Here is an 11,606-nt window from a genome sequence, read left to right on the forward strand (position 1 = left end):
ATTAGAAATCGATGTAAAAGGATAGTATGCTGTTTTAATTTTTAGTTTTGGTTTTTGGTCTGTTTTACTGTCACAAAGTAACATATTTCATCATGAATCTAAGTGCGTTTGGAGTGTAATATTTCATTCAAATTCGAGTTTTCATTAAATAAAACAAAATATCTAATACAAACATATAAACGAACGTCTGAAAATGTGTATGTACTAACAAAATCTTTTAGCCACTTGTCTTAGTAATTTCGACCCCTGCCATAATAATATCAAGCTAAGTGTTTTTCACTATCAACAAAAAATACACCAAATTACATGAAAATTGAATAAATTTTTGATAAACTGATTCTGCTATTTAAAAGCTAACATTTTACCAATAGAATCAACCGTTTGGCTTATAATAAACTTAAGTGACTGCATAAAATGTTGAGCATAGCTACCATACTTTTGCTATTATACTTTTTAATAACCAATTAATACAAAAATTTATAGTTTTTTAACCTTAATTTTGCTTATAATAGATACTTGAGCTAGTTATGGTTAATTTTAAAGTTAAGGGAAAAGATTATATATCTATAATCTTAAGATTCCGCCAAATAAAAATATCTTGCCGAACATTTAATATTTAGTGCACGAAATTTTTTTATTTGTTTCTTTTCAATTAATTTTGCCTCTCAAATTGTTTCCTGTATCTCATAACTCTCTTAGTAGAAGGATATAGTAGTTCTAATTAAGATAAGTGTTGAGCAATATTGGAGTTTTAATATCCTGATATATTGTCTGTAAATGATACATCGATATCATTGATATATCGATATACATATCATGATATATCGAAATATTTTTCCAATATAACTAACTAACATTATTTTTCTATGATCAAATACCCTAATAAAATTTATCACCACTCACAAAAATATCGTATTCGATATAACTGTCGTTTCCGATAACATTCCGTGATATTATAGTAATCGATATCAATGTTGTCGATAATAATGTCGAAACTATCGTGTTCGATAATTATCGTAATCGGTATCATTGGAGCGTTGTCGTGATCGTATTCCATATTTATGTGCTCGATTTGTAAATAAATAACTTAGATTCCATATTTATCACAAAATATTGTATTCACTATATATTGTGAGATTTCATTATAAAATATCATTATCACAATGCTAAAAAAATAATATTTCTTGATATATTGAATATATTGAATAAGGACAAGCTTCATAGTTATAAAAAAACATAAAAGAGACTAACCTTTAACGAAACTAACCTTTAAAGAAACTTTAAAGGTGTCTATCAAACCTATACCTATCAAACTGTTAAATTCTGTTAATTCAATATCTTTTGATTTTTTCTCTCAAAATTTTACACATTTTTCTGCCTGTTTTGACATCTAGAACATCAGCAGCGCCTTGAAGGGAACTGAAATACGTTCTAATTAATTTAACAGTCTAAATTTCATTTACAAGGATTTAAAAGTTTAGATCTAGGATTTGTATTAATGGAGGAAAAAAAAAGATTTTGAAAGCAGCGTAATTATAAAAAATGGCAAAAACGTTCACATATTCGAATTAAATTAATTTTAATAATTAAAATTGATAATTATTTTAAATTTATAGCTAAGCAGAATATATATTTCATTTGGTAGTTCCTTCATTTTGTTTATTAAATAGATATTTCCTTCAGAACCAGATATCCGTTTTTCTCCAAAAATGCTTAATAATAATGTTTACTACACTTCAAATAATTTATGACATTTTACCGTGTTATTATCGATTATTTAATTACAATCTACATCGCTCTAGATAACGCGAAAAATTTGAGTGATTCATGTTTAAGAGGAAAATGCTACTAAAAATCTGTATNAGTATAAATTTCATTTATAAGGATTTAAAAGTTTAGATCTAGGATTTGTATTAATGGAGGGGGAAAAGATTTTGAACGCAGCGTAGTTATTAAAAATAGCAAAAACTTTCAGATATTCGAATTAAATTAATTTTAATAATTAAAATTGATAATTATTTTAAATTAATAGCTAAGCAGAATATATATTTCATTTGGTAGTTCCTTCATTTTGTTTATTAAATAGATATTTCCTTCAGAACCAGATATCCGTTTTTCTCCAAAAATGCTTAATAATAATGTTTACTACACTTCAAATAATTTATGACATTTTACCGTGTTATTATCGATTATTTAATTACAATCTACATCGCTCTAGATAACGCGAAAAATTTGAGTGATTCATGTTTAAGAGGAAAATGCTACTAAAAATCTGTATTTTAGAAAGTTAACCATGACATTATTTCACTAATATGTATCTAATTTAAGATAATAGTCTTTTCCTGATTATTTTCACTTCAAACAGGGTTGTTGAACTTTTGTTTTTATTTAGGTTCATTATGAATTTCTTTGTAATTGTTTGTTTTTAAATTACTACTTTCATGTGGAGTAGAACTCGCTAAGTAGGGGTCTGTCTAGGCTTTTTTTTCAGCGAACCTATTTTGTGAAAATTTAGAAATAATTAGTGAAAATTAAAAATAATATTAAAAAATCAACACAAAAATATGGTAAAGTAAGAAGATATTTTCAAAAAATTGTCACTGCAAATAAAAATCATATATGACTGGTAAATGTTTATATATTTTTCCCCATACATTCAAAAATAATTTTGCTATTGTAAAATTTTGGGCTTAAAATTGTATCCAAATTTAGAAATCCATTAAAATCACTGTCCATTGTTAAATTTCAACTTGAATTTTTTTAAAAAAAGCATACATTTAACAGTACTTGTACTAAAAGTTGTCTTCATTATGAGAACATTTCCCACGGCATCATATGGTGGAAAGTTTCACAGAAAAAAAAATTTCATAAAAAAATAATGGTCTGTTAGAATAAATTTAAAACAATGTTCGAATGTTTGTGTAATAATAATTCAGGGTGCTTTGTAATGACTGTTCTAAATTTATATTTTTAGAATCCTTGTCGATAATGAAGTTAAAATGCACATCAATGGGTCGCACGTTATACTTAATTGAAGCAAATACTATCAAAATATGCCGAATTACAACTGAGGAAGACGGGAGTAAATTTATTAAATGCAGTTCGATTGCCGAAGGGAACAAAGGAGTTGGATGGTGATTATTTGAAACATCTTCAAGTTTCATTAGACAATCAAACTGGTTTCGATCTTTATAGTTCTTCCTTCCTCAGTCAGGATTTTACAGATTTCGATAGCGATTTTGTTTCTTTTTCTTAATATTATTTTGCAACTCCCAATGTATGAACTTTTTTGAGTTCTTTTTTGAAAAAGATTCTAAAAATATACATTCAGGATAGAACACCCTGTAAAATATAATCAAATGACCGGACAAAAAAAAATTGTGATGAGGAATATCAGTTAACTTTTTTGCTAGTTTCTAGCTCTTTGAGAACTTAAAGCAAATATACACTTTAGTAAGATTCAAACATAACATGGTCTTAAAATGGCATATATTTTTCGAAACCCTATTTTAAAAGCATTTTAAGTAGCTATTTGTATCAGCAAATAGGCTTCGATCTAAAAAGTTATGTAGGCCATTATTATTATAGGCAAATATACTCATTATAATGCCATGAATGCGCTTTTTTTACTATTGTTTTTGATCAGATTGCTTTTGAACTTTTATTTCAAGAAGACACTACACTTTTAAAAATAGAAATTTTCACTTTAGCTTTCCTTAAAGATTATTGGGAGTCATAAAATATTTTACTTATCTCATAATATTATATTGCTATTTACTTTCATATTACTCATTTATGAAAGCCAAGACACGAGGGTTATGTGTTTAAAATTATTTGTTTAGTGACCTTTAGAGATAGTTTTACTCAACTTTATTTCTTCCATGAACTCTATTTATAAACTTTATTTCTTTTTTAAAGATGGAATTTCGAAATTCTTTTTTCATTCACCTTTTGTGTAGTTAGGTTTATTAAACTTTGTACATCATGTTTTTCAATGAAACATAACTCTAAAAGCTTTTCCAGAACTTAAAATTAAAAATAATAGTGAAAAATCATATTTTACAGTGTATTTAAGACTAGAGAATAATTTTTTAAGTGCATTTAAAGGATTAACTGAAATTTTAGAGCATAAATCATCATAATTAATATATGATGTATTTACAGGGTAATGCAAATTAAACAGAAGGTACATATTTACTAAAAAATGTCATTGTCTGATTTAAAACCAAATAATGACGCATACATATGCGGTACTAAAAATAACAAAAAAAATAAAAAAAGAAATAAAACTGATAGAACTATTTGATAGTTTGAAATGGTCCCAGGCAGAGAAATGTTATAGGCCACTTTAAGTATAACATTGCTTCTGGCTACAAACGCTTCACTTACAACATACTAAGCATTTTTAAGATGTATATTAGCTTTAAAAATTTTATACAATAACCAGTTAAACCCGTTATATAAAGAAAATATATGAATAACGAAACAAACAAAAAATGACATTACCATTTAATTTTTTCTTTTTATTCAAATATTTATATTTCTCTTGAGTGCCATTTTTGTTTTACTAGCACAAAGAAAAAAAAGAAGAAGAAAAAGAACACTTTGAGTAACTTTTGTTCTAATACTTAGATTTTCACAAACTACGAAACAATCAATGCCTCAAATATGTTAATTAATAAGTTTCTGAGCAAACCGCAGCACAATAACACAATAATAAAATTAATTTATGCAAAGTTAAACAAACCTACTTAAAAATAAATTTAAGTAATTATTTATTATTTTTATTTAATAAGGGTCGAAAATTTTTTGTATTGCAAGGTATACACATTTTTGAAAGACAAAATACAAAATTTGAACGAAATCGATCGAATAGTTTCTGAGTAAAAAATTTTTTTAGAAACAATCACTATTTTTAAACTTTTATTTTTCTTATTCAGTCTCCATTTATAGTTGAGATAGTAATTAAAATAGCAACTTTAAGTTGGAAGCAAGTATTTGTGTGGAAACTGGTATGACTGTGATCCCTTAGACTTTTTTGTTATAAGTTTCATTTAAAGAAATAATATTAAATTGTGACTTTACTTGACTACTAAAAGCAGAATTTATGATTTACCTTATTCAAAAAATATCACGTTATTAAAACGAAAAAGAACATCTTGTCACTTAAAATTCTGACTACTTTTCGAATCTCTATAGAACACTCAAACTTTTATCGGAGTTCTGTGCTAGATCACCATACAAGTTTAATTTCTTAAACGCTGCCCGCGGTATTTATCGCGATATTATCGCTGAACGAAATTTAATGTTAATCAATATTCCAGCGCCTCCTCGAAAATCTAGACGTTATAATAAAAGCTGTGTGCTGAAACAAAATAGTTATAGTAAAAGTTATTGTAACCTGGTGCCAAATGGAATTTATCGTCAAACAGAATTCCTACCTCTTTCATAGAGTAGGGGACAATGGGGTCAATTGTAACATTTTTCACTTAACTATTTTTAACTAACCAAAATCCAATATATTATTAGTATTAATTGACAGACGAGTAAAGTAGACTATCCTCTACTAGAAAAAAAATTAAATACCTGATTTTAAATATTATTATATTAGTTATTAACAATTTTTGACAGTCGTGCACTTGTTACAATTGTCCCCACTTACGGGGTCAATTGTAACAGTTCATAAATTCAACTAAAACATAGTTAATTATACATATNTTTTTAGTGCATGAATCTGAATTGAACAACCTGATAATGCTCACTCTGGTTATTGTTATCTGGTTGCTCACTACGTGCTCTTGCGCGCCGAATCCAATCAATTAAAAATGAAAACTGTTGCCAGCGCGAGAAAAGAAATATCATCGGTTTTATTGATACATACATACATACATACGTACGTATTAGCGTTTTATATAATATAGAAGATAGATTGTGACTTTACTTGACTACTAAAAGCAGAATTTATGATTTACCTTATTCAAAAAATATTACGATATTAATACGAAAACGAACACCTTGTCACTTAAAATTCTGACTACTTTTCAAATCGCTATAGAACACTCAAACTTTTATCGGAGAACTCACCATACAAGTTTAATTTCTTAAACGCTGCTGCGGTATTTATTGCGATATTATCGCTAAACGAAATTTAATGTTAATCAATATTCCAGCTCCACCTCGAATACCTAGACGTTATAATTAAAGCTGTGTGCTGAAAAAAATAGTTTTAGTAAATAGTTATAGTAAAAGTTATAGTATAGTATAGTCATATTTGTAAGAGTTATTGTAACCTGATGCCAAATGGAATTTATCGTCAAACAGAATTCCTACTTCTTTCATAGAGTACTCACACTTTATTTAAATCTCTCTCTAGACTAATAATAACAAGTTATAATCGTTATCTGACCTCTTTATCGCCATAAAGTACTTATATAGTCAATCGAAATGACAACCAATGTTCGAATAGCTTAGAGACTCGAATTTCAACAGAAGCTCTATGCCTGATGAGAGTTTACAAGTTAGAATTGTTCTCTAAATGTTACAAGGAAAGATATTCCTTCTATTTCAAATTGAAATTTCGACGACTTTTTTGTCACAAACAAACAAACACAAAATTAAAACGAACAAAATTATTGAATAAAATAATAATTATAATAATTGAAAACTAAGTCTTACAAGTAAACTAAAAAAGGGAAGGAAAAAAATTTTTTTTTTCTCTCCTAAAAGCGAGAAACGTAAGGAGCATCACTTTCGTGTTAAATTTCTGTCATCACCAAAAATTCACCTCCTTCGTGTTTTGAAAATGATTTGCTCAAACTTTTAGGCCTGACGAAAATTAAAAAAAATGTTTCTTTTTACTTCGCTTGGAAAACTCAGCTTTTAAATTTTATTTTATGAATTTAATGTAGAATGTGTTATAACTACTTGTTCTTCTGTATCTTTGATAGCATTTTCTAATTAATTTTTCGGTATTTAAAATTGTTTATTTCTTCTTAAAATTCCTTCATTTTCTCCATATCATTGATTATTAGGTTGAAATATTCACTCCAAATAATATATTATAATATACAAATCCATACGCCGATGACACATAACTGTAATTAATATTGTTAGTAATTTCAGTTTACTTATTATAAATATCTACAACCTAAGGCGCAACCATAACATCCTTATAATGATAAATTACGAACGAACTACCTTGGTTTTATTATATTCATTATATTAAATAAAGGCATAATAACTAAATAGTAATAAAAATGCATACAAATATAATGTAGTTAACATAACTCATGGATAGTTTAGCAAAAAATTAATAGTCAGACCTTAAATATTACTTTGATAAAATGTGAAGAAGCTCTACTAACTTTAATTGCATGATACCAATTTGTATTGTCTAATTACATTTAATTAATTATTTTTTTCCAGGGCATTCAAAGAGTTGTATTTGTTGGCAACTTCCTGCGAGGTAACACAATAGCCATGAAGCTCTTATCATACGCCATGGATTTTTGGTCTCGTGGGGCTCTCAAAGCATTGTTTTTAGAACATGAGGTATTAAGGCATATTCTACATTCAAATTTCTTAATAGTAGGCATTGGAGCCGCGATGGCTCAGGGGATAGAGCGTTCGCCTTTCAATGAGGCGAACCGGGTTCGAATCCCAGTCGATACGAATTCCGCATCCTGCTTGCACCGACCACAGTGCTGACGTGAAATGTCCTCAGTGATAGAAGGATCATGGGTGAAGAGTCCCCTTGCTGTCAGGCTAACCATGGGAGGTTCTCGTGGTCTTCCTCTCCGTGTAACGCAAATACGGGTTAGCTCCATCAAAAAGTCCTCCATGGAGGCAAATTTCTCCTAATACTCGATCCAGGAGTTCCCTTGTCTTTTGGATTGGTCAAAATTACATGGCTATATAGTTGAACATTAGTAGTCGTAAACTCATAAAATTGGGTCGGTTGCTCAACGACGGTCAAAAAAAGAAGAAGAAAAAATATCAAGCATTGAGCCGGGGAGTTTAGGGGATAGAGTGTTCGCCTTGAAATGAGGTTTCCCGGATTCGAATTCCAGAGGTAGCTGGTTGATACGTCAGCACTGACCGCAGTGCTGACGTAAAATATCCTTAGTGGTAGACAGATAATGGGTTGGAATCTCTTTGCCGTCTATCGGTGAAATGTTTTTTTTTCTTTCTTAACTTTTTTAACGGCAGGTACTGAACTCTCATTCTTTGCCTCGGAGTTTCCGGAAGTGCTGCTCATTTAACGTTATCCGTTGGGCACCTGCCAGCCTAAGTCACGGATACGAGCAACATTACCCACGCCACACTGCCACCGTTAGGGTGAGCCACAATCACACATTACACAACAAAGAACAAAACACGGATAGAAACATCCATGCTCTGAGCGGGATTCGAAGCCGCAACCATTGGCTTCGCAATCAAGACGCTCGTCCACCTGTGGAATGTTTTCGTGGTTTTCTTCTTCCCATAACGCAAATGAGGGTTAGTTGCATCAAAAAGTCCTCCACGAAGGCTAGTCTGTCCCAATGCTTGATCCTGAAGATCTTGATATTCTGGGCTGGGTTCAAATGTACGAGGCTAGTTGAATATTAATAGTCGTAAGTTTAGAGGATCGGTTGTTTAATGCCGGTATTAAAATAAAAAATAAATAAATGAAGTAAAATAAAAAGTAATGATTGTATCGTGAGTTCGAAGTTAAGTATGATAAAATTGGAATTTCAATTAAAAAAATTTTAAAATCTTTCATAATTTCATCATTTATCTTTATTTCATAACTCACAAATTTATTGAGAAATTAGGATCGAAAACATGATAACCAATTTGATTCCCTGGTGAAACTTGAAAGTTTTTCTAGTAACTGCCTTATCATAACCCTTCTTTATTTACTTCAGCAATCAAACACGTTTTAATGCTTCCAGTCTCGCCTTCTTCTATATTATTTCGCTATCGTTTTTTTTTTCTCTCTAAAATATGAATTTGCTACTTTTAAACTACATACTTTTATTTATCAGAGTTTTTAAAATAAATATTGAGGGTAATTATTACGAAATACCCTGTTTATATGTCTTTTATTAAATAAATTTTTGACCTTGCACCAAACTTAATTAAAATAATGCAGGTGAACTAAGTGATTAAGAAGGCAAAATGATGTTAGACATTAATGTTTCTTGTATTTTCATCAAATTAAGTCTTTATCAAAATTGTTTGAGTAAATGACGAATAATTAATTTCTTAACGGACTGATGCAAGAAAAAAGTTGCTATGTCAGAGAAACTGTTTTTCATAAATTAAACCTATTTAGTAAAATTAATTATGTTATTCACCATATTTGTATTGATGGCATAACTGCATTAATTATTAAGTATTTTTCAACCTAAATTATAATTTTGGGAACACTATTTTTTAATCTAAAATATTTATATTTGTTCATGACAACATTATGGCAATATTTTATTGATCGATAAACGTTATTTCAAATTACTCATAAAAGGACTACATTTTTGCGTAAAATGCAGTTGGATAATATTTGCATAAAAGGACTGTTATTTGTAGTCCTCTTATGCAAAGAAAAAAAAATTAAAGAAGAAGGTTTTACCTCTATGAACCATTATAATTACATTTGTAACTGATAAACGATATTTGAAATAATATTTGTTTTGATTCGAAATATTTTTTGCAGTGATGTGAACTGCTTTTCCAGAGTTTACTATTTTTCATTAATTAATCAATTTTACAGTTGCTTTATCATAAGATATGATAAAAAATAGATGATATTTAGTAATAGTTACTTTGACTCTCTTATTTTTATTCGAAATAAATTTTAAATAATGCAAACTGTTATAAATTTAAAATTTTTTATTAATTCCAGAGTAACTTTGCTATTCGATACCATAATGGAAAAATAATATTTAAAGTAATACTCGCTTTGATTCGAAATATATTTGCAGTCATTTTTATTTCTTTTGAGATGTAATATTTTCAATTAATTACAAAAAACCTTGCAATACGATACGATACGATTTTTAAAGTAATACTTATTTTGTTTTGAAATATATTTCCAATGCTTTAAAATGTTTTTTTTCTTCCGAATTAAACATTTTTAATTGATTGTAGTAATTAGTAAATAGATAAACGACTCGCTTATTTTGATTCGAAATATATTTAAAATAAAGGAAACTGTTCTAAATTTAACATTTTAAATTAATTTCAGAGTAACTTTGCTAATCGATACCATAATAGAAAAACAATATTTAAAGTAATACTTGCTTTGATTCGAAATATATTTACAGTACTTTTTATTTCTTTTCAAATGTAATATTTTTAATTAATTCCAAAATAAGTTTGCAATACGATACGATAAATAATAAACGATTAATAAAGTAATCCTTACCTTTGATTTGAAATATATTTGCAATACTTTAAAATATTTTTTCCATTCCAAATTCGAAAAAATAGATAAATGCCTCGCTTATTTTGATTCGAAATATATTTGAAATAAAGTAAACTTTCTAAATTTTAGATTTTTAATTAATTCCAGAGTAACTTTGCTATTCGGTACCATAATAGAAAAACAATATTTAAAGTAATACTCGCTTTGATTCGAAATAAATTTGCAGTACTTTTTATTTCTCTTCAAATGTAATATTTTTAATTATTTCCAAAATAAGTTTGCAATGCGATACGATAATAGATAAACGATTTTTAAAGTAAAACTTACTTTGTGTTGAAATATATATATTTTTTTAAATTTAACATTTTTAATTGATTTCAGTAATTAGTAAATAAATAAACGAGTACGATAATAGAGAAATATCAATATTTAAATCAATATTTGCTTTGATTTGAATTATATTGTGTGTTATCAAAGGTGAACTTTTTTTTCTAGCATAACATTTATTAACATTTATGCATAATTCCAGGGTTACTTTGGAGCTATCGGCTGTCTTCAAGAGTTGATGAAGAGTCACTGAGGATTATCATAACACTTGTATTTAACATGGGGCAACTTTTGTATATTGTACAACATTTTTTTTTTCTTTATAAACATTATACTTATGTTTAAAATATTGTTTGTTTTTTTCATTTGAACGATTGATTTAAAATTTAATTAAATAAATTAACTATACTGTTTAAATCTTTTTTTTTTCGCACTACAGCAGAGAAATATTTCTACTTTAAAATCTCTATTAAGAAAGTAGAAAAGAACTAATATTATTTCATGAATAATATCTTACATCAATATTCCTAAATATGAGAATTTTTTAAGCAATATTTGAATCTTGAAAAAAACGCTTAAAAAGTAAAAATTATCTTCCAAAAAGGCAAACTAAAAAGATGTTATATTTTGTAAATTTATTTCAGTTTTAGAGAAATGATTCAAAATATATTCAAAATCAATTTGGCTAAACGTTTTGTAATTTATGTATTGAAATGGAAATTAAATGAACATCGAAACTTAAACATAAAGCAATAAATATAAATAATTTATTTTTCAAATTATTTTGATTTTTTTCAAACTCTGATATTATGGGCATTTAAAATTTCTGAAGATTTAAAAAAATCATACAGAAATTTTTAATGCTAAATTT

General features: G+C 27.6%; 1 protein-coding gene across 1 annotated transcript in view; it reads left to right on the forward strand.

Moving 5' to 3' along the window:
- LOC107436307 (pantothenate kinase 2, mitochondrial) overlaps positions 1-11,152 on the forward strand; it is a 35,228-nt gene extending 24,076 nt beyond the window's left edge. The window contains exons 7-8 of the mRNA XM_043039002.2: positions 7,426-7,551; positions 10,938-11,152. Coding sequence (XP_042894936.1) covers positions 7,426-7,551; positions 10,938-10,988 — 177 coding nt within the window. The 3' untranslated portion in view covers positions 10,989-11,152. The remainder of the gene's footprint in view (positions 1-7,425; positions 7,552-10,937) is intronic.
- The last annotated feature ends 454 nt before the right edge of the window (positions 11,153-11,606 follow it).

The sequence above is a fragment of the Parasteatoda tepidariorum genome, chromosome 2 (assembly GCF_043381705.1).
Source record: "Parasteatoda tepidariorum isolate YZ-2023 chromosome 2, CAS_Ptep_4.0, whole genome shotgun sequence".
Taxonomy (NCBI): Eukaryota; Metazoa; Arthropoda; class Arachnida; order Araneae; family Theridiidae; genus Parasteatoda; species Parasteatoda tepidariorum.